At 30.1% G+C, this 24,611-nt stretch overlaps 1 protein-coding gene across 2 annotated transcripts in view; it reads left to right on the forward strand.

Moving 5' to 3' along the window:
• LOC129961612 (pleckstrin homology domain-containing family G member 4B-like) overlaps positions 1–15,750 on the forward strand; it is a 544,990-nt gene extending 529,240 nt beyond the window's left edge. For both annotated transcript variants that reach the window (XM_056075118.1, XM_056075119.1), the window contains 16 exons: positions 4,320–4,550; positions 5,266–5,469; positions 5,915–6,439; positions 7,308–7,501; positions 7,694–7,873; positions 8,376–8,451; positions 9,100–9,273; positions 9,377–9,466; positions 9,629–9,772; positions 10,346–10,423; positions 10,905–11,084; positions 11,406–11,583; positions 11,909–12,025; positions 12,573–12,779; positions 13,585–13,760; positions 14,782–15,750. In XM_056075118.1, coding sequence (XP_055931093.1) covers positions 4,320–4,550; positions 5,266–5,469; positions 5,915–6,439; positions 7,308–7,501; positions 7,694–7,873; positions 8,376–8,451; positions 9,100–9,273; positions 9,377–9,466; positions 9,629–9,772; positions 10,346–10,423; positions 10,905–11,084; positions 11,406–11,583; positions 11,909–12,025; positions 12,573–12,779; positions 13,585–13,760; positions 14,782–14,802 — 2,775 coding nt within the window. In that variant the 3' untranslated portion in view covers positions 14,803–15,750. The remainder of the gene's footprint in view (positions 1–4,319; positions 4,551–5,265; positions 5,470–5,914; positions 6,440–7,307; positions 7,502–7,693; positions 7,874–8,375; positions 8,452–9,099; positions 9,274–9,376; positions 9,467–9,628; positions 9,773–10,345; positions 10,424–10,904; positions 11,085–11,405; positions 11,584–11,908; positions 12,026–12,572; positions 12,780–13,584; positions 13,761–14,781) is intronic.
• Positions 15,751–24,611: the final 8,861 nt, after the last annotated feature.

The raw sequence follows: 24,611 nt of genomic DNA on the forward strand, positions 1-24,611 counted from the left end.
AAAAATTGATATCAATTTAATTGCATAATCCAAAATTATCTTTTCAAAATTCTGAAAAAAAGCCTAATAATTTTCTGTAGTGGAAATTTAATTCACTCCCTTGCTTTTCTCTCATGATTGTCAGCTGCCATTTTGGTATTATCATTGAGAAATTGAAAAAATATGATTTTCTTCAATCTTATCTCGCTTCTATAAACGAATCGATATCATAATGGAAAATCTATGTCGCGGCACTTAGTAAAAGATTGTTTTATTATTCAATTCAGATCTTTGTCAGAAATTTGTAGGCGGTATTTTTCATTTATCTCTGAAATTATCTTCTTTTGTCACTGATCACAGCTTATTGTTTGATTTTCTTTTTTATGATATTTAATGATTTTTCCTTGTGTTGGACGTTGATAATTAAAATGATATGTTTATTGCTTCACTTCAACAGATTTTATCGATACATTATGTGCATACATATTCGGTAATAGGACGTCAATGAATCGTATGTTCTGGATTTAAAATTTTAATAGTAATTACAATGAACTCGAAATGAACTTATAATGGAAAAAAGAATAATCATATGTGTGATTGGATGGAGGTTAGTAACATTGGGTGTAAGATAAGAAACGATGTCAAATGATAAAGTCAGGTTAAAAGCGTTGCACTCCAATTACATATTAAATACATTAGCGTTAAAGCAATTAAATAATAGCATTCAGTGTTGGCTGAAATTTAAAGGATTTTTGAAAATCATTCAATTAAATCAAACAGAAAGAATTATGTTAGAACTTTTTTTGTTCTAATTTAAGCATGAACATTATTACACAGATACAAATTTAAGGTAAAGAGCCTTGTGATTATGTAAAAGTTGTATTTGCCAATGTATTTTAAAAATTTAAATACTTATAAGAGATTGTGTATTTTTATTTTTTTTTCTGAAAAAACTAAAATAAGTGCTCCTTTCATGTAACACCTTTGACTGTCGCTTCTGTGTCAAGTGATGCTAGGTTTTAAATGCAAGAAATAATAGATGTTCGATTAAAAAAAAAAGACTTAAACTGCCTTTAAATTTATCTCATTTCCACGGCTTACAGCTTATAATATTTTTACGCCTTTTTCTTTTATAATAACTAGGATAACACGATAATCCTCATATTTCCGAAACAAATCCATCCACAATTTTCTTTTGTCATCTTCATCAAAAATCACTATCAAAGTAGGACATTTCAGGCATGAATTCATTCCAGAATTGCTAGAATTAGTTCAGATTTTTCATCTTCCCATTCAGCCTTTGTTCCCAATTATTATGTGTACTTTCTCCATTGTCATGTTTCCTCCCTTCCAAGAAGTTGCTTGGCTCATCACCAACTATGTTGGAAAACACTGCTTTACCATAAATCGTCCTCTTCACTTCCATAATACTTGTCAGACGCTTCCGCAGTTACGTTCCTGGCATCACCATCGTTGGTGGTGTGAAAATCTCTGGCTTATGAGTGATGGTAATTACGATTAACAGTGTCAAAACGAGGTGCAACCGGAAGCTAATGTGACCTTGCATATCAGATTTTATATTATTGCTGTTGTGTAAGCTAGACGTATCCCTAAATATATAATCTCTACACTAGAAATTCACATCATTTATTATTGAAAATGAAATATGTTGTGACATTTTTAATCCTAGCTCAAGAAGTTTAATTACTATGTTTTCTTGTGAGATAATTTTTTGCATTAATAATATTTCTTATTTTGATAGTTCGTATTAATTTTCAAAAATAAGGCTCCTCTGATATTAGCGAATGTTTAATGAAATTTGATTTTTGTTGAAAATAAAAATGTTTAGTGTTCATTTCTGTTACTTAAATTCTGAAATTTGTTAGAATTGCATGTAGTATATTTTCTTTTGAGAAAGTTCAAGCAATTCTCGTTTAATTCCCTTACAATCTTACACTTTTTTATATCTGGGGAGGATTTTATATAAAGAGTTATGTAAACTGCACATATATTTTTTTCTTCTTCCTGAAATTAAAACTTCTTTTTTAATCATTGTGGAAAAATCTACAAAGGTTATTAAAATGTAATTCAAAGAATCCGGCTAGTGTAAGATTTCCGGTGCCTCGAAATCCGGAAATTTTCGTGCACGGAAATAGAATGGAATTGTCTCTTCCGTGAGCGCCTGGTCGCGAATTACTTTTCATCCCGGGAATTCAAAACGTCCGAGTCAGGATTTTGTCAGAGGGGCGATTTGAGGCGAGTCCGGGTTCACAGAGTTAGATCAACTCGGAATATTATATTAATATTTTTACATCCATTCTTTAATTTTGCGACATTAAATGTTGTAAGGCTTTACAAATTTTACTCTTTGTTATTAAGTCATTCTTAATCATATTTTTTATCTCCCTTCGTCTCATCTTTATAAAACTTCATTGCTTTTAAATCGCTTTTGAATTTAAAACCATCACTGATAGAGATATCAAATATAAATGGTTGTCTAAGCAGCGTCTTGTTTTGCGAGTGAAATGGACGGAACAAACCTGTTGAGAAGGAGGAGACCCTTTTTTTTTTTAACCAGAGGGCATATATATATATATATGTAAATGCAGAGATTCAAATGATAATTAAAACTTCCTCGCGGTATTAATAAAATGTATTGTTCGAAACCTATTGTAAAAATATATGTGTCCGCTTACCTCGCACATTATTATAGTGTTCTTCAACAGTATCGCGAATCAGCATCCATTTGAGATAAAGAAAAATGGACATTAGTAGCGAATTTAGATGTTTGGTGGCCCTAGGCAGGGCACAATATATGGCCTCTCTTTTAATAAACGATTTAGTCTCACATTTCAAAATATTTTTATCGTTTTACTATATTAGATTATTTTATTTTATTAAGTTAACTTTGTAAAAGTGTACTTGCTTTGATTGTCTGCTATGAACGCAGACAGATTCCAGACACACACATTTTTTAAGCAGAAGTTCAGTTTTATAAATATTCTGATAATTAAAATTAGCATGAGATATATAAGAATCTGATCAATTATGCTTTATAAAATATTAATATTTTTCCTAATATTTTATAATTCACAGAATTTGCGTTTTTGCCAATTTATATTTATTCAATAACTTAAAAAATGAAGTTTGGAATTGATCTCTGGCCCTTTTTCAGCCTAAAGGCCTTTGGGGCTGATGCCTAATCGACAATCCGCCGTTGTTGGGCAAAAAAAAGGACTAAATTATATGTTGTAATATATCTTAAATTTGAGTTCAAGGCTCTTAACATTATAAGTATTAGAATAGCCATGATTATCTTATTTTGGTCATTATTCATTATACCAATTGATTCTGTGACATTAAGAGGGAATTTGGATAACATTGGCAAAGCACGCACTTCCTGACATCAACCAACCAAAACATTCCCCAGTTCTGGTCGCGCGTGTTTTGATTTTAGCCATTTTAAGTGATTCCCCGACATGTCAGAATATAATGGTATCGGTCCTTTCATGGATGATGTATTAGATATTGCATGCTTTTTTAAATATGTAATATGATACTTATCACAGTATTCCTTTAAATATCAGAACTTTTGTTATGCATAGAGATTTTAGTTAATATTTTGAATTTTTCCATATTCGCGTAGTATATTCCATACCGATGCTATTCTTTTAAATTTTATACTTGCCATTGATATTAAAATGCAATTGTATATCAATGGCAATTGTACTTGGTGTATGTATTTTGAAAATGAATTTAAAATATTAAGTTTTTGCATTCTTAAATCAGTGCATGTGAGGAATGCACGTTTCATAGACATGGATGATTTGCCAACTTTTGTATATTATTTTTATTATAATGTCTCTTATATTACCTACTGATTTTTTAAAACTATATATATATAACATTTCAACTATAGCAACTTTATATTTAATTATATATATATCTATCCCAGAGCAATTGAATATTTTTTTACAAACATACTTTAAAAATTGTCCATATTTTTATGTGGAAAATGAAGATATATTATTATTGAATCATATCTTGGTCTTTTTATTGATTTTGAATCATATTTTGAAATTTCAGATATTACAATGATATTTATAAATTCCTTTGGACTACATAAAAATATATATAAAGATTGGATTATAGAAACTTATAATTCTTGAGGCTTACTTACTTTTAACCCCCCCCCCCCTTTTTTTTTTTTTCAAATTTTTTCTTTTCTTATTTAATATCTCACGAAATTGTATATTGCAATTTTTTGCATCCCTAGCTCAAAAATATTTCTCTCCTTAATAATATAGGCAAATTCTTATCTGTAATATTTGTCTTTGCAGAGACAAATAGAGAAAGGCAATGATTTGCTTGAAGAAGTGTCTACATTCAGCCATGATTCGTGTCTCCCAAAGATTAAAGAAGAGAATCCATCTGAACCCACTGAGGAAGATGGAGGAGTACATGAGTTGGCAACCTCACTCCGTCAACATCTGGGATCTTTCACTGAAAGACTGGAAGGGACACGTGAGAGAATTGAGGATACAGCAAAGTGCTATCAGTTGATGGATAAGGTAATAACTGTGTAAAATACTTTCTATTGTTTAATTCTGTGTTATGCATAAGTATGAGCAATGGTAGATGATAGAAAAAAATAATTCCTAATTAAATAATAATGTATTATAATATCTAAAAAGAAATATAAATACAATTGAGAGATAAAAAAAATGCTCTGATACTTTTGTGCTGCTTGGCGCATGAATAAAATCATGTTAATATTATTGTATACTAATCTTATAAAAATAATTTAAATCTTATAAATGTATTTTTTCCATCTTCTCAAAGAGAGCCGAAATCATATTGAATATTCAGAAAAATTAATTCATTAAATCTGCATCAAACTTAGCTTAAAAGTAGGTTTAAAAAAAAGAGTTGTCGAATAAAATAAATATATATTTTTCTGTAGGATGTTTACTTTTCTAAATAAATATAATTTGGATTCATAAGATTCCTGCAGTACTTTGAGCTTTTCTGAATGTTTATAATTCTACAATTCTGACATTTTCTCAACTTGTCTTTTTTTGAAAATGAATTATTATCTCAAAAAAAATATATTGGCTATAAATAAAAGTTTAGAATAATAATTATTTAATCTTTAATAAATAATATACTTATTGTATTTTAAGTTTCAAATACATTAATGTGTGTGTCTTTATTGTAAATTTTTTTTATAATTCATATGAAATGGTATAAGCTTTTAATATCTGCTATTTTTATTTCTTATTTTAGTCTTATGAATGGGCTTTGGATGCTATGAGATTTGTATCCAATATGGGTATTGCTAATACAGAAAGTGCAGAAGGTATTCTGCGACAAATAAGGTGTTTGCAAGATTATGCTGATAATCATCTACGTGTTCCCGAAGAAACATTTACTGAAATGTTAGATTTGGCAGCTAAACTTGGGAATGAAAAATTGCTTGAACAGTGCAAAGTAAATATACATTTTTTAATTTATGTTTGTGTCTTTATATTAGTATGTCTTGCCATAATTATTTACGAAATGAAATAAACCCTTGTGGCATAAAATATTTCCAATTAAGAAATGGAAAAAATTATTTTTCATTTAGTCTGAATTAAATATTTACTTTTTAAAATTATTCTTTAGCTAGTCTTGTGACAAAAATATAAAATTTAATGTACTTAAATCCTTGTTTAGTTCAATTCTCTTTTGATTTCATAATAAGAAAATATAGAAAATGAAAAATAGATGATAGTAATATGCCACAGGTCTGAGTATCAAAGTTTAGCAACTTTAAAATGTGTAATTACATTTCAGAACAGTAAATTGTTATTTCTAAATAGTTGAGGAATCTTTATTTGATCAATCAATTAATACTTCATGTCAGTATTTAAATCTAATATTGCTTTCTTTATAGATTGTGAAACTACGTTGTGAAGAAACTGTAGATTTGATCAAAACTCGTCAAGCTACCTTGCAAAAGGTGAAGCAACAAATGGAAGTTGATTCTCTGCGAGGACCTTATTGGGAAGCTGAAGATGCTTCTCAAACACCCCGCACGATGCGGTCCCATTCACAACCTCTGAACACCTGGCTACCTATTGGAGCCAGCACACCCTATCCTGGTTTCTCATGTCATCAGCGAAGACGTTCTACTGGAGGGCCTATGGGTGTGTCGATGTCTCAACGCTATGGGTCACCTATTGGATCTTATACTGCCTTCCCTAGCAGCTATTACCCTACAAAAGAGTCATACCATTTGGACAGTTTCACTCAAGAAAAAGATGAAAAACTTCTGAATCAGGGACTAATTACAGAAGATTTAACTGCCAATGGACCTGTTGCTTCTATATCAAAAACCCTTTTAGATATTCGTGGAGCACACAGGAGTGGACATTCATCTTCTTCTTCCTCATCATCTTCTACCAGCAGTAGCTGTAAAGTAAGTATTCATTATTGGAGGACACAAAAATTCTTTTAGAACGCATCTGTTCTTTGAAAGAAATCATTGATTTAAAATTCTGATTCATATATTATTATTGCTCATGTTCACAATCTGTATATAACATCGACATGATTTGTTCATAAGTTTGATATTCAGCCATAAAAATTATCAAAAGGTTACTTTAAAAAAATTTTAAGTAGCTATTTGTGATCCCATCAAAAAGAATAATACATATTTTTTTTTTTTTTATTGATTTCATATGAAGCTTTTTTGAACATGTATATGAATATCTTGACTGTTTAAATGGATTCCATGCTTTATTTTAGCAGTATTTATTAAATTTATTTTACATATATTGCAATACTAATTTGCCAAATACTTATTTCACTTAGAAGTAACTGTAATATCTTTTCAGTTAATTAAATATGTATAATTTATTCACATGCTATTTTTAAATGTTGAAATTAGACAGGATTGGTCTATTCTTTAAAACAGAATTCCGCCGTTGATTTTTCATGAGTTTTAGATCAATAAATTAATTTGAAGCTAAAATTAAACAAATAAGTAATTTTTCTATAAAATATTATGTTTATTTAAATCACTCTATTAGTGATATATTTTACACAAAGACAAAATTCTTAATTACTAGTTCTTCTTTGCGTATATGTTCCTTGATATAGATAAATTGAAATTATTTAAATTAGTCCTTGAAAATTCTAATACTAGCAAAATTCTAATCTTATGCCATTTCATACTTTTATTAAGTGGTTGTGCTGCAAAGAATCTAAACAATGCATAACTTCTTAAGCACTTTTCTTGCATTAAATTACAGTAATAATTATTATAATTTACTTTTCAATTTTAGGACATGAGCATAGCTCGTAAAGCTCCTCGTAGCTTAGCTCTTGGAACTGATTCTAAGTCAGGTAAGAAATTACCTAGACGCTGTCAAATGTGGCAAATGAGAGATGAAGCTCTTGAGAAAGTAAAAGCAGAAGTCAGAGAGCAAACTGCTTTACTGAGAGTAGAAAAACTACGAGATTGCCAAAATAATAACAGGTATTTTGTCTTTCTTTCTGTATGTATGTGTGTATGTATAAATATTCCTCTACTTCTTTTTGAATTCCTAAATTGCAGTTAACTGTATGCATATTTTTTTGAATCTGTTCTTCTCTTTAAAATTAATTACATGGTATATTTTGATCATATTTTTTAGTATTATTTTTAAATGTATACCTCTTTTATTTTTAGATCTGAAATACCTGAAGCACCTAATACAGACAGGATACCAAGGAAGTCACTTCTTCAGCCTTGTACAGATCCTGCTCGGGGACCAGTTCCTGTGAATACACACTTAATGAATCCTGTTGATAGTCCTGACTCTAACTGCAAAAAAGAATCCAGCAATGATGTGGAGGCTAAATCCAAAAAGTTAGTTTTATTTAAGTAAATCTATTTATAGTGATATTTATTTAAAAGATAGTATTAATACTGGAGAAAATGAACTACATTTCTGGCTAATGTTTGAATAAATATCATCCTTTCTGTTGATTATTGCTATGAGACATTAAAAAAATTATCTGAATAGTTATTTGGGTTTGAGAATGCATTTTCCCCCCTAATTCAGTAAGAATTAGGGCGAAAAAATTCTGTAAACATAATCAATTCCATTTTTATAAACAATAATTTTATCATGAAGTTATACTAATTTTACTCTTCTTTATCAGTTGATATTTTTTTCTCTATCAATCAATTAAACAAATTGAAATCATTAAATGGCATTTCATTCTTAAAATCTCACATTATAAATTGGTCATATTAGGTATCTATTACTGTTTAAAAAAAATTGCTTGTTTTTTTTTAAATTTATTCTTATTTAAATATTTTTCAGAATTATTAAAGCCTGTTTGTTTTTATTTTATATTTCCTGCAGGACTCTTATGCTTATTATGCAAGAGCTGATTCAAACAGAGCGGGACTATGTAAAGTCTCTGGAATATATAATTGAAGTAAGAATATGGATTTAATATTCTCTCTTATATATATTATATATGATTTATCATTAATTGCTTACATAAATTTTTAATCACAAATACTTAAACTTTAAATTAAGGCAGTATTAACATTATATTAAAAAAATGTTGTAAATTGTTAACCTTTTAAACTGCAATTTATTTCAGTCATCACTGCTCAGACAGACAATTTAATTTTCTTAATTTTAAGAAAGGGGGATTGATATAAAAAATTGAGGTGGTAAGAGGTCCATAAGAAAATTTTCTCATAAATAAAAAATTTATGTAAAAAGCATCAACTCTCAACTTTTGGTAGCTTATTATTGTCAGTTTGCTCAAGAAAATTCATAATAAGCTAGTCTCATAGTTCAGGAGGTTACGCTTCTACTAAGAAATATTTTTTTTTTTAAATTTCTAATTGCTGATAAATTAGTTAATGAACTTTATTCATATCGGGATTCTTTACCAAATTTTCTCAAGCATTTATCAAAATGATTTTAAAATAATGCAATAGATATTGTTACTTAACATCACATTAATCTATTAACATATTAATAATTGTGATCATTTTATTCAGATTAAGATATTTATTACATAATGATTTCTGTTCGCCATTTAAATATTATTGCTTCCTTTTTTTTCTAGAATTATATTCCTGAACTTCTCCGAGATGATATTCCACAAGCATTAAGAGGTCAAAGAAATGTTGTATTTGGAAATATTGAAAAAATATATGAATTTCATTATCAATATTTTCTCACTGAACTGGAGCATTGTGAAAGTTCCCCATTTACTGTTGGGCAGTGTTTCCTTGACTTCGTAAGTTTAATTTTGATTTTCGTTGAATTTGTCTCAGAATTTATTTTATTTGTTTATGAAACATTCTGTATTAATTGTCTTAATATAATTTTTTCTTTTACAGCAACCTCAGTTTTATCTGTATGCTTTGTATAATAAAAACAAACCTAAATCTGATGCATTGATGTCTGAATATGGAAATGCCTTTTTTAGAGTAAGTCAATTACTTCTTTTATTATATTTGCCAAATTGTTTACTTTTGTAGTATGAGTAATTTGAATGATATCTCCAAATTTAGTTTTACATAACTAAAAAATAAATTGTATATAATAATTCAAAAATAAAGTTTTTAAAAAATGGTAATATTTATTTTCAGAAAAAGCAGCTGGAGCTTCAAGACAAAATGGATTTGGCAAGCTATCTTTTAAAACCTGTCCAAAGAATGGGAAAATATGCTCTTCTGTTGAAACAACTTCTAAAAGAATGTCCTGAAAGGGAAAAAGAACATAAAGCTCTAAAGGTATATTTGAAAACTATATTATATAATGATAAGTATATTGTATAATTAAAATGTTGCAAATGAAGACTATACAGTACACTCCCGATTATCCGCGGAATTGGGTGTCGTGGCCGCCGCGGATAACACAAATCACGGATAATCCGAAAAAAGATAAAAACGGGTATAGCAAAAGAGAAAACAGTCATTCCAACTTTGAAAAATCGTTTTATGTACAATAAAACGTAAAATAAACAGCAGGAAATGTTTAACTAATGCTTAATACTTTAGTATATCACTCAAAACTAACCTAAAATGCATTTTGTTAATGAAAACAGAAAAGTGCTCTGTATTTACGAGAAGCGTCAAGGATACACAGAAAAATTAATACATACATATGTACTGTTTTAATACTCTAATGTATTATGTAATTAAAAAAGCATAACTGTAAAACTGCACCTTTTTGAAAAAAATCTGTAAAAAAAAAAAAACTTTGTGCAGCAGGCGCAGATAATCCGCTTTGCGGATAATCGGGAGTCTACTGTATTTCTATTTTCTAGTGAAATTTTAATCATTCTTTTTATGCTTGCATTTTAGGCTGCTGAAGAAATGGTTCGATTTCAGCTGAGACATGGAAATGATCTGTTGGCAATGGATGCTTTAAGAGACTGTGATGTAAGTATAATTTGTATATCAATATAATATATGGCAATTTTCAGTTTGAAAATGCTTCTAATATTTAAATGTTCTATTTAGAAAATTTTTAGTTGATTAAGATTTTTTTTAATGAATTAATTTTATAGCATAAGAATTAAAGAAGAATTTATCCCTGATAACAGAATCTTGCTAAGGATAAAATGTCTTCTGGCTGTTATAAAATGGTCATTTGGAGAGCATTATGTTAACTCATGTATCATCTTAGTTGTATGATAATATTTTAAAACTATGAAATGGATTGATCACACTAGAGAAAGAAGCAAATCAGAATATTTTTAAATTTTGATTATATTTTATTATTAGGAAATTTAATAATGTTTATTTCATTGCTACTTGTATTTTTAATTAATAAATTAAGGGAATCAAAATCTTATATATTATGCTATTGTTTTAACTTTATCTATGTGTGAGACAAATACTTACTCTTATTTCTTTAAAGGTAAATGTGAAAGAACAAGGACTGCTTTTACGTCAAGATGAGTTCATTGTATGGCAAGGTAGATCTCGAAAGTGCATGAGGCATGTGTTTCTCTTCGAAGATCTTATACTTTTTAGTAAAGCTCGAAGAGATCCACAGCGTAAAGGCTATGAAATGTACCAGTATAAACATAGCATCAAGGTAACTTGATAATTTTAAATTATACATTCAAACATTAATGAATTTTCATTTTGAATCGATAATATTCTTTTTCAATTAAAGTTTTTCTTATGTAAATAAAAGTTTTTTTAAACAATAATTTGAGTTTGAAAAATGTGTATTTTTTGTTAAATTATTTATATTTAATGGTTAAATATTTTCCCTCCACCCAATCTCTTTCTGTCTGATTGGTTCCATATTCCGTATTAAATAGTGTTGTCTTATTTCTTAAAAACTCTTGAAAAATGCTCTTTTGTATTCTTTGTTATTAATTTTTTTTTTTTTTTTTTTTTTTTTTTACAGACTACTGATTTGGGAATGACTGAGCAAGTTGGTGATAGTCCTACAAAGTTTGAAATATGGTTCCGTAAGAGAAAGTTAAATGACACGTTTTTGCTTCAGGCTCCTACTCCTGAAGTCAAGCAGGCATGGACAAATGAAATAAGGGCCATTCTCTTGAACCAGGCGGTTAATAACAAGAGTAAGAATTTTTTACTTTTTAAAATTTAAGTTTAAATTGCAATACTTCTTTAATGTTTCTTTTAGTTGTAGGATTTTTACTTATTGTGTAAGTATTTAAATGTATATGTGTCCAATAATGATGTTTTGCTATTTCATTTGTAAAAGTGTAAAAATAAGCAACTGTGGTTATGTTTGTCTTTAAGAAAACAAATAAACAGATAAATATTTAAACTTAAACTGCAAAATGATTTTTAAAAAATTAACATCAGTTATTTATCTTTTCTTTCTGCAAATAAATCATTATTGTCATTATATGATTAGTCTAATCTAGATACTTTTTACAGAGAATCGCCTTGCGGAAATGTCTTCCATGGGAATTGGTAATAAACCTTGTCTTGATATTAAGCCTAGTGAAGATCAAATAAGTGACAGATCGATTAGCATCCATCAACTTGCTAGAGGTAAAGTATATTTTGTTTCACACTTTGTTTTATATATTGTTTTTTCGTTTTTAATTTATTACATGGTTATAATTTTTAATCCATTTTGTTTCTGTTAAAAATGTTATTATATTGTATATAACTTATGCCTTTTATTATAATTCAGATTTAAAAAATCATTATTATATGTTAATCTCAGACAAAAATCAGTGTCCTATTATCTGGCCAACTTATATAGAAACTTAATAAATATAATTTTAAAACATTAATTGTACCATGCAATTTTTTAAAATTTTCTAGTCATATTCATATAGTTGTTGCTTTTGTTTTATTCTTAGTTATTTCCAGTTTTAGTATAAAAAAACATGATCATTAGATTTGTTACTTATTAAAACTAAAAGGAAAACCTGCCCCTAAAAAAATAATTTTTAAGCTTTTACTTCATACTTCATTAGGGATGTCCTTTATTAAGGCTTTGAATAAAATAACATTAATGGTTTATTGTATTGTAATGTGAATTATTATAGTTTATAAATGAATTCATTTATAATTTTCCTTTTCTCTTCAGCTCCTAGGTTCCGTAACTCCATTGCAGTTTCTCCTTATGATATAAGGAATAACAGAAACTCTATCATATCCGTTAGCTCATCTTCATCCTCAGGCAGTAGCCAGTCATCTTTCTCATTCTATGGAGCATTAAATTTAGGATTTGAGCCTGGTGACAGTCCTAGACCTTTGCACAGATCTCATACTCAGCAATCACAGTGCTCAACAGGTAAATTAGTGTATTCTCTTCTCCAGATTTTTCTTTAATTTCACTTTAATCAAGAGTACAAAAATATTTTCTTAAATAAATTATTTCAAAATTATTTTAATTATCTTTTGACTATCAAGAGTTTTATAACCAAAATAATTTTATGAATGTAAAGAAATATAATATATTTAAAGATTAGACAATTCGATAAAATTATATTCAAAATTGGCTTGCTCAAATACTTCTCTCGCATAGCATCATTCATAAAATCATACAAACTGAAAATAGTGAAACTTTAAATGATGATATAAATGATAATTATATATTTAGTTATCCAATGATATAACTAAATCATAGGCTGCTAAATTTTTTTATTATTATTATTCAAACATAAATATTTCATTTTATTTATAGTCTCATTTGGCCTTCCACCTCTAGTCCTTGAATCAAGGAAGGCAGCCACAATCTTTTGGTCTAAGTGACCATGGTACACCTATTATAGAAAGACCTAATTGCAATAAATAATGGTAGACTGCCTTCCATAAGGGCTTTCAGAAAAAAAAACTGGCTGAAATTTGTGTTTTTCTTAGAGGAAAGTCTCTAGAAACCAGTACAATCACAGAGAACTATTTATTACTGAAGAACTCCAGTCTACTGGTTTTCAAATAACATTGATTAAGAAGAGCCAGGGGATAGAAATCATATCTTTTCAAAATAATGTAAATGAGATACTTATCACAATGAACCCTTTTCATAAAAAATTTCTTATATGTGTGTATTTTGAAATATTTAATTTTTTTTCTAAACAATTTATTCTTACTTGCAGAGAGTGGCTTTTGTACTGATGCTAGTATGGCTGGCGATAGTCCAGAAAACGAGCAGCCTCGACATAAGCGAGCTGAAAGAAGTGACAGTCTTCTTTCCAGTGACTCGATGTCTACAAATGTATCTCCAACTGATGTACCTCCTTGCATGACAAAATTTGATCAGTCCTTAGAAGAGGTAAATTTGAATTCCTCTCCTATAATTAATTTAATTCTTCCATTTTTTTTGTATAAATATATTGTATTTAATATAAAAATATATAATATATAAACTTGAAAAATGTTGGCATATATTGTGAAAAATTTAAAAATTCCCTTTTTTTTTTTTTTGCAATAATATAAGTGTTTAATATATAGGTATTTTATAGAAAAATTGTCAAGCTTTGTATATTGACATTATATTGCAAGAATACGAATTTAACTAAACAATAGCATTTATGGCATTTTAGTCATTTATTTTTCATTACTGACATAATGATGAGGAAAATATTTTTCAGAAATAAAATAGCTGTCAGTTAGGGGCAGCAAAGATGCCCATGTCTTTCATGGCATTTATTTTTGCAATTCTGACTGTTTAAAAATGAAAGTCATACTAAAATTATATTTTCAGTCTTATGTTTTCTGGGAAATTAAAAAAAAAAAAAGAAAAAAAATCAACTCGGTTGACCGCTTTAATTATGCAAATGTAAAAATTCGGGGAAAGAAATTTTTATTTTTGTATAACTAAAGTAATCAATTGTAAAGTAATCGAACATAAAATACAAATGGTTTAAAAATTGTTGAGATGGAATGTTTTAAATGTAAAAACCAGTTTTGCTGAAATAATCCCAATATAATAGTTTCTGATTTTTTTAGAAACTATTTAAATTTGCTACAAGTTAAAAATTCGAAATTATTAGGGCTTTATTAAATTTATTGCCATTTAATAGTATCTTAACTAAAAAAAAATCTAGTGGGAACATAATAAAAGAAAACACTTTATGGTCCATCAAAATATTTTTAAATATTAAATATTTTGAAAAATTCTGATTTTGCTTTTTACAAACTAAGTAATAATAAAACATCAAATTATTGTTTATATATTAGATATAAAGTTTAGTAAGTGTCTTCTAAAGTGCAATACTAATTTATTTGTTAAAATAGAATGTATTTTTTTGTGTGTGAAAAGACGCTTGAGTAATTTTTCTTTTCATTTTCAGAGTCTCACTACATCCATGTAAAATGTGTTCTGAATTATTTATTTGGAATTTTGATCTGCTAGTGTTGTCGATTGTACTGAAGTAACTGTCGTCCATTGCAAGATTTTGAGTGCCATACTGAAAATCAAGAGCTTTGTTTCTACACTATACTTTTTTAAACATGGAAACATGTTCATGAGATCCTAAGCACGGGTTCATAGTTATACGAACTTAATTTATTTGGTGAAAATTGTATAATGATGCACTATATTGAAACATGAAATACTCATGTAATCATTTTGTACAGTTCTCTTATGTTTATAAGAAATACTACCTCCCTACCCTACTGTTATCTATATTGAACAGTTTAGAAATGTACTCATTTTTGTTTAAATTTTAATGATTTGAACTGAAAAAAAGAATCATACTAGAATCAAAAATAAATGAATCTGGAAATTTAACATTTATGTTTAATATTTGTAAAGATATTATTTATTTATTCTTTTTTGCTTTTGTATAATGTTAATTATTTTTAGAGTACTTTCACCTCTGAAGTGGCATTATTGTGAACTATTGAACAATTATCTTTGATAGGAAAAAGAAATGGTATTCAATTTCTTCTATATAATTTTTTTTTCTTTAAAAGAAATTTCTTTAACTGTAAGTGCAATTTTAATATTGTAATGTAAATGTGCAATAAACTACTTACTGACAATCTAATACTCATCAAATATCGAAATTTGTCTTAATATATTTTAAAATGATCCTTGGTGCCACTGTTTTGTAAATTTTTGTACAGAAAATCTGTTTATTATTGATACACTGCTCCCTGAAAGTGTTGTGGTTTCTTTTAAATTTGTGCCATTGTGGTGTCTTGTAACCTAATTGTAATACTTAGGGAGCACATTTTTCACGGGCTGTAGTGTCAGCTTGTTGTAAATTTATTTCTGTAAGGAATTTAATTATTAAATAAAGTATTGATTATTTGAAGTGTTCCATTTCATTTTGTGTCTGTGTGTTTTTATTTGTTTGTGACCACAAATTTTAATAAAATTGAATGATCTAAATTTTTTTAAAAATAAGTATATCCTTTATAATCAGTGAAATAAATTTATTATGCATAAACCTGTCTTTGTTTTAAATGGTTTCTTAAAATAATGTTATTATCTTTTATTATAAAAGTCAAATTAGATTCTCAAACATTATAATTTGTTTCATTTTATAACTTGCAGCATTTTTATATTTCAGCTGTCAGTGTTTATTATAATCACTTCATTATATATTTTATATGAATAGGAGGGGAGCGACGTGGCAAAATTCTCCAGTTCCAATCATTATGTTAACTTAGCTAATTTTTATCACATTTAAAAAATGACATTTATAAATGTCATCAATGATCTTTTGATCTCCCTCTATTTTCTTGAGATACCACAAAATAAAATATTGGTACAATATTTTAATTTGAAGATACAATAAGTGTATGTTTCAGTAAGTGTATTCGGCTGTATGTTTGAAGTGTAGTGTAATTTAAAATAATATTTCCATTTGGTGTGATAAGATGCAACTTATTAAAGTTGATTGACATTACTGAATTAATGCTATTAATATCATTGGCAAACACGAGCAGCTAGTTCCCAAAATGGAAAGCTGCTTTTAAAATTTCAAGAATGGAAAGATGTTCATATTTATTGTTTTGCAATTTAAATATATTGCACTGAATTGTAAAAAGATTGTAATTGAAATGAAACAAAATTCCCATTAAAAATATTATTTGTAAGCCTAAATGTAATCTTGCCTTTTCTACTATAAACAAACAGTAAATGATAAGGTGGGATCTGATATCTAAGATAGTCTGCGTAACAGATATCTTAGTAATTGCAGGAATTAAGATAGCCTATTACGCAGAGATTTGGAAGTCTGACTTATCAGAGTAAATATTTTGATTTCGCAGATGACGCTTAAGTTATTTCGATAGAATAGGATTTTGCACTGGTAAAAAATGACCTAAAAGTATAGTTTTTTTTTTGTGATTGAAATAAACACCATTGGCACATAGGACTTGATGTGATAACTGCATTATGAAATGATTTTATTTAATTTAGGATGATAATTACTAAAATAGTTATTAGTGAAGTAATCATTCACGAACTCATTTATGGCTATTTAATCAAATTGATTTGATAAACCGCATAATTATTTAATTACTAAAAGATAACTTGGTTATTTTTACAGAAGCTAAGTTCGATCTTAGTTTCTTCGTAAATTTCTTTATGCTTGAACATTATTTTCAAGACTCTTTATTGCAAATATTGCTAGGATGGAAGATACGAGGGGAGATGAACGAATAAGAAACAAGTAGCAATAGTGTTATGAATTGATAATAAACAAATATTTTATTCGGGAAATATTAATGAGTAGCTTTGTTTAGAGAAAATTTTCTGAATTATCTATGCTTTGAATGCGTGAACTATTTCAAAGGAAAGGCTATGTATCAAGTAAGGTTTACATTCAACCAGCACCAGTTGATCCTGTAAACTGTACTTCAGCAAGTATTTGTCCCGCCTAGACAAATTTACTATTGTCCGCTCTTTCAGCACATGTGTAATCTTACTGCAATTAGTGTCGAGTTAAAATATTTAAGTAAATCGCGTCTCCAACCTATTTTAAAATATGCGGTCAGTCATTCAGTTCTTTACAGCAAAAAAACATGAAAGCTGCAGATATATGAAGTTTGTGATAATAATGTATTGAGCAACATTAAAGTGATAAAATGGAGAAAAAAAAATTGTCCAAGGAAAGTTGGAAAAATATCACCGACAAATCGCGCTCTAGTATACCATCTGTAATTACGGACTCTATGGTGTAGGCAGTTGACATCTAAATTCTTGCAAACTAGAGGTTCGAGATTACCAAGTTCTTATGTTTAAAATTATATATAATAATAATAAAAAAAAAATGTGCTGTCGATTGGTTCCCTAAGCTGCTAGGTGAGATGCAGGGGGAAAAGGACGATTCATTTGTTCTAATATTCCTCCCCCCCCCCATCTGTATTAGCGAGGAAAGCGAAAGATTTTTAAAATTATGTCGACACAGAAAATAAGACATGGGTATCCCATGTAAATCCTGAATCAAAACAGAAATCAATAGAGTAGCGACACATATCATGATCATGTTCAAAGCGCAAAATCATGGAATAAATCATCAAAAGGGCAATGAAAGACAGGGTGTTCTTTAATTGCACTTTTTACAGCAATGAACAATTAGATTGATTACTTACTGTAAAGCGTTGAGAAAACATTGTTGAGTGAACAATCCAGAACAAATGGCGTGAAAGACCACATTTTCGGTTTAAACCCAAAATCTGATTAAACACTTTGACTACATTTTATTCGATCATCTGCCATATCTAAACCTTGCACTTACCTCTTCCACCATCTGAAGATCTTGATTAGCATGCATATAGACATTGACGAAAAATTGAAAATGATTGTAATTGGCAACCATTACAAGTGTGGTGATGCTTACAAGCCAGATAACAGCTATGGGACCAGAGTAATTACTTTTGTCTTGTGGTCTTGTTACTCGGCTGCGAACCACAAGGTCCCATGGGTGTGATAGGTTTTAATGCATCAGTCCACTTGGATAGCTTAATTGTTTTATTTCCTGATTAACCAAGGTCATTATGATGATTTTTTAAAGTTAGAATTCAATGATGAAGATGGAATTTATATAACAGGAAGAAGGACAGTTGATGTTATTCAGAATGATGTTTCCACCTATGCGTGGAACATTGGACATTTGTAGGGAGATTCTTCTACGCAAGAATTCCACTTTCAGCCTTTTCAGAGGATCGTCTCTTTTCGAGCTCCAGTCCGACCCTTCTCGGCTGACGTCTCTGAGCTAATTCTGGCTGCTAGCTATCATAGGAAGAATGCAGATCGCCCTCCCATGGTGTGAAATTACCACATAAATATATTTTTAAAAAAAAGGAAACAATTGACCGTTCGGGAATTCAACTAAAGGAAGTGTCAAAAAACAGTTTCAGTTTCAAAATATTTGAGTTTGGATTTTGAATTACAATCATATACTTTTAACTCTAATTATTTTATTGAAAATTCATCTGCTTCTATTAATACTTCTGCGGAAAGATGATAAAAGATAAAGATACTTCTGCGGTGCTATAAAGACGAATCTGTTATTTTTACAAATATTTCGGATGATCTGATTCAGCGGTGCATTCATTTGACCAACTATGGTTTAAAAATCAAACTCTTATAACTAAAATGTATATTGCAAAATAAAAATATTCTCATATGATGACGCAAAATTTGCGATTATATAATTTTATTTACTTTGTTTTAATTTCAAAATGGACCTTGCTTTTACAAAAATCCTCTTGCATTGAAGAATTAGATAAAAGTACATGTTACCAATGTTTTCACCATTCCACTACAGTTGAAGAAACTATAATCTAAAATTTTATAGGGACTACGAGGTCTCAGCTTCAAGGTCAAAGAGGTCGATTGTCAAAACCCCTCAAAGTTTCATCGTGTTTGTGGAGCCCGATAAATGCTCAATTTGAAGTCAGGAATCGAACTTCATCCGATCGGGTGCGAAAATTTGTATGTTGGCTTCGTCATATGACCACGGTTCAAAATTACAAAGATCTCATATTGCTTGAAAACGGAGTGTTAATGCATATAAACTAAAAAAAAAAATTAAATTTTCAAGAAATTACAGCATTTTGTTCTGCCATTTGGTAAGAATAATGAAGTTATGTTTACTTTATTTGTATGATTGCGTTTTATCATTCCTAATCTGGCTGAAAATATTTTTTAATTCACATTTTTTAGTAATATAATCCTAATTCTTACACTGGAACTTTAAGTATGATAATGTATTACTAATTATGTATTAATTTACTAACTATATTTTTTATAGTTAGTATGTACTAATTTACTAACTATATTTTTTATTCATTATTTAATTATATTAATTTATTTATGTTTAACGTTTTACTAATTAATCATATTTATTAGTTTCCATTTCTAATTTATTAAATTCGTTACTTCTCATACCGGAATCTTTCATTGGTTAGCATGGTTAAAAGCTTGCCTGCTTTAAATTGTGCATTAATTATTTTCAAATTTAACTGTTATATGTATTAATAATAAGTCATTTGTCACCTTTTACTCATCAAATGTTCGAAATAATCTATTTTACGCTTTTGGTAACACAATGTTATTATTATTATTTTGAAATGTATATATGAAAGTTTATTGCCCAAAACATTTTCAGATATTTGGATGCATGGTATATCCGTTATAATGACCTCTTATTTATTTATTTATTATTTGGGGGGAGATGAATTGGGAATGTTAATGAATTGAATGAGATAATTCAGCACTTGATTTTAATAAGCATTAATTATTTCAGTATGCTAATAACAAAGTAAGTATTATATTGGGACTAAACTTTCTTCGTTATTGTTAAAGTTTAATAGATTCAGCTGTCATAATGAATAATATTCTGGGTACATACATGGTCCAGTCACATTAATGTGACCACTTATTAAAATCCAGAATAACCACCTTTTGCAGAGCGGACAGTTGCGAGACGTGCAGTAAGAGAGTGAATTAGGTTCCTGAAGGTGTTCACTGGGATGTTGAACCATGCCAACTCCAGTACCGTGGCGAAATGAGCTAAGTTACGCTGATCAAGATACATGGTGCGAACAACCCGAGCAAGGTGATCCCACAGATTCTCGCTTGGTTTCAAGTCCGAAGAATTTGCTGGCCAAATACTACGATAAACTTATCCTGGTGCTCTTCGAATCACGCATGTACAGTGAGAGCTTTATGATATGTCGCATTGTCCTGCTGGTAGATGCCATCATCCGAGCCTGTCTAAGGCAGGGGCATATGGGGCAGTTGCTCCGGGCCCCCACATCAGAGGGGGCTTCCAAATCGAATAGAAAGTTTATTTTACGTTTCCTTTTTTAGCAGAGGTGGCCCCCAAAGAAGTTTTGCCCAGGGACCCAATTAGGCAAAGTCGGGCCCTGATCATCATTTTGAAGAAAAATAATTCTCATGTAGGGGTGAACATGGTCCGCAAGGATAAATACATACTTGTGTTGATCCATCATGTTTTCCACAATGATAAGTGCAGGGGTGTTTGTGCTCCGGGGAAACCCCGGAATTCCGGGGATTTTGAACTTCGATCCCCGGAATTTCCGGGGATCGTCGTTCAAAAGGAAGTAGGAATAATAATGAATTATTTATTTTGATCTGGGTAATTTTGTTTGCTTTTAAAGCAGAAAACGCAAGGTCAGTGTGTGTGGTGAAAACTTTTCCTTTCTTTCTCCAAAGGCAGTGTAATGCGTGAAAAGGGGGAAAAAACTTCTTTTTTGTTCTTTCCTTATTTCGAGTTATGACTCATTCCCCCGGTTCTCGGACATTCTCTTCTGGATTCTTTTCGGCAAGTAGGTGCACCAGAAAAAAAAGGGGGAGACTTCGTTCGACCAGATGTGCGATAACGTGACTCTGGGTTCAAAGGTCTTATCTCTCCTGGCGTGGCGCCAATAAGTAGAGAAGGGGGATTTTTCGCCGTATTAGCTATTTGTCATTGATCGCTTCGCAACTTTTTTTCTCCGCTGTGTAAAATTTTCGTTTCATTTATTGATGCACGTGTAAATTTTTCGTTTCGCTTATTGAAATATTTTTTTATTTATGTACGCAAGAGAATTTCATTTAGAAATTTCAGCATATGAAACAGAAATTACCCCTTAAAAATTCATATCTAATTAGTTTTACAGCATTAGATCCAGAGCTAAGAGGTAAAACCAGTACAATATTAGCTTTTGAAAAATTATCATCTTTTATGTCCCATATTTTTAGTGATAATGAAAAGTCAAAAGTAGGAGCTGAAATAAGGTTATACCAGAGTGATATTGATATCACCAAAGAAATGCTCTACACATCTGATGAAAGTGGAAATCAAGTCAAGTGTACAATTGATAAATATTGGTCTAAAGTTTTTAATTTAAAAGATGATTTCACAAATGATTATAAGTATCCTACATTGGCTAAATTGGTCAAAGCCTGCCTTAGCTGCTTCCATGGCCCATTAGTGGAAAGTGCATTCAACTTAATGGATACACTTGTCACTGACTATAGAACCTCTCTTAAGATTGATTCCCTAGATGCAGTGCAGACTATTAAATATGATTTAATGGCTTCTAAAGAAACCTCATGTGAAAAATATGGCTCAAAAAATCCAATGACTGATCCAATTCACAAAGATATCTTACTGAATATGAACAGAAGTTGGAAAACATATCAAGAGGACTTAAAAACATGTATTTCAGATGAGTCACCTATAAAAGTCTCTGAAAAACCTTCTACATTAGCAGAAAAGCAAACTGCTTCGACCTCTGCATGTGCAGTTCTCGAGGAAATTTCTTCAACTGTAAATGAGGAAAATAAAAGTCAACCTTCCTGCAATTATGAAGTTCACCACAAAAGAAAGACAAGCCCACAAACATCAGAAAATAAAAAAAAAGCAGCAGAAATTAGATAATTTTTTTAAAAGAATTAATTCAGGTAATTTAAAATATTTGCATAAAATGTAGTAGTTTATATGTTTGAAAATTTATGGTTATTAATTTTGCAAAAAAAGTAATTCATTGAACTTTTATAATTAGGTCATTCAATACTTCATAATTGTAATTTTTCATTTCTCCCCCCCCCCCTTCTCGAAACTCCAAAATGCCGGTAGTAAGTCCGTAAAAGTTTCAGGGGATTTTTTGGGGTCCCACAAACACCCCTGTAAGTGCATCCAGAGAATACCACGAAAACATTCCCCAGACTATAATGCTCCCTCCTCCAACTTGGAACCTTCCGGCAGTTGTTGCAGGGTGTTTGCTCTCAGATGTTTCACGCTGTATACACCAACGTCTATCTGTCCGATGAAGCATAAAATTTGATTCATCTGTAAAAACACCTTATCTGCACTCCGTGGAAGTGTAGTTGCGGCACTGGCGTGCAAATTCCAGCCTTCGACGCCGATGAACAGCAGTCAGCATAGGTACATTAACCAGGCTTCTGCTGTAGTGCGCCATAAGCAACAACGTTCGCTGAACCGTCGTTGTGGAGACTCTGTTGGTAGCCCCTTGGTTCATCTGGGGTTGTCAGTCAGTTGCTCAACGGTTGTTCGTCTATTCGCCCGAACGCATCTCCGCTGCCGTCGCTCACCTCTACCATCTACGGCCCGTGGTGCACCACATTTGCCACGTCGTTGATTTTGGACAGTGCCATTTTGCCATGCACGGTATACTTTTACCACGGCGGCCCGATAACAGTTTACAAAATTAGCCGTTTCGGAAATGTTTCCACCCTTTGCCCGAAAGCTAATAATCCTGCCCTTTTGGACGTGAGATAAATTGATCCCTTTCTGCATGACTGCAAGAACTGTAAATGTTTTCCGAATGCCTACAACACAATTTATATATCCACCAAATTTGCTGATAATACGGGCCTGCTGCGATTGGTTATTTAACGTCGACGCCAAAAGTAGACAGTGGTCACATTAATTTGACTGGACTCTGTAGTTAAATTGCCAATTAAATTTTGATGTCTTCCGATCATTCTCCTTGATATAGAAATATATCTGAAAAATTTATCACAAAATAGAATGTTTACTATGTATATTTTCCATTTATCCTAAATATTTTTCCATTGTTTCATTGTGTGCATTTCTTGACAATGCTGCAAAAGGTATGACGCCAGAAGAGAGATACTATTGTATTCTATATAGATTTTTTTGAAACAAATTTTCAATTTCTTGATATATTTATCCTTCAAGAGGCATTATTAGTTGACTCAAGGCAGTTTTCAATAAGAAAAAAAATAATAATAATACTGTACAATTTTTTCCAGAAACCTAGCTACAATACTCACTTAAACCCAAATTTAAAAAGAGGCTTTTTATAGGTGTGGGTGCTTTAAAGGCATTTCCTGTTTTGAAACACAAAATATTCATTTAAACATTTTTTTTCTGATTAAGTGAATTTTTAACAAAATCCGAAGAAAATCATTTGAAAATTTCTAATTCTTTTCGAAAAAAGATTCCATTTTCCAGCTTTCGACACGTTACTTTTTCATATACGAAGTGTAGCGGTTTGTTATGAGTGAGGATAAAACCTGGGGACGTTGTGGTTCGCAGCCCAGTAACATAACCACAATACAAAAGTAATTGCTCGTGTAACGTAGCTGTTAATTGGCTTATAAGCTTTCACTACAGAAGTATACAAAGAAGAATTCGATTTTTTTTAAAAAATCGAGTTTGAGATTTTGACGAATTTTCAAATTTTAGACCTCTTCGCGTCACAAAAATACAATTTTAGAATTATGTCTGTCTGCCTGTGAACTCAAAAACGATGTCTGTCTCCGATAACTCGAAAATGTTTTGAGGCAGACAGACGAAATCTATGATATGGCCTTTGCTCAAAATTTGCAGCTTTCTATCAAAGGGTGAATGAAATCCATTCACAGGAAGTTGTCTTTTTGATTTCCCGAGCACAAGCGAGCCGATAACTTCAAAATGTAAGGAGCTAGATGAATAAAAGTTTGTACCCAGATTTAAAACTTAAAGCGTAGATCTGAATTAGATTTTGAACCAAATCTGTCAAGGTATTGATCATCCAACTGTATATACTTTCAAATACATGAAAACGCAATAACCAAATTAAAAAAAAAAAGCATGAACTTACTAATAGATTAATAAAATTTGACATGCATCAATAAAATTTGATAAAAAATTTAGCACGAAATCCAATATAGGGTTGACAGTCT

Source organism: Argiope bruennichi, chromosome 2 (genome assembly GCF_947563725.1).
Source record: "Argiope bruennichi chromosome 2, qqArgBrue1.1, whole genome shotgun sequence".
Taxonomy (NCBI): Eukaryota; Metazoa; Arthropoda; class Arachnida; order Araneae; family Araneidae; genus Argiope; species Argiope bruennichi.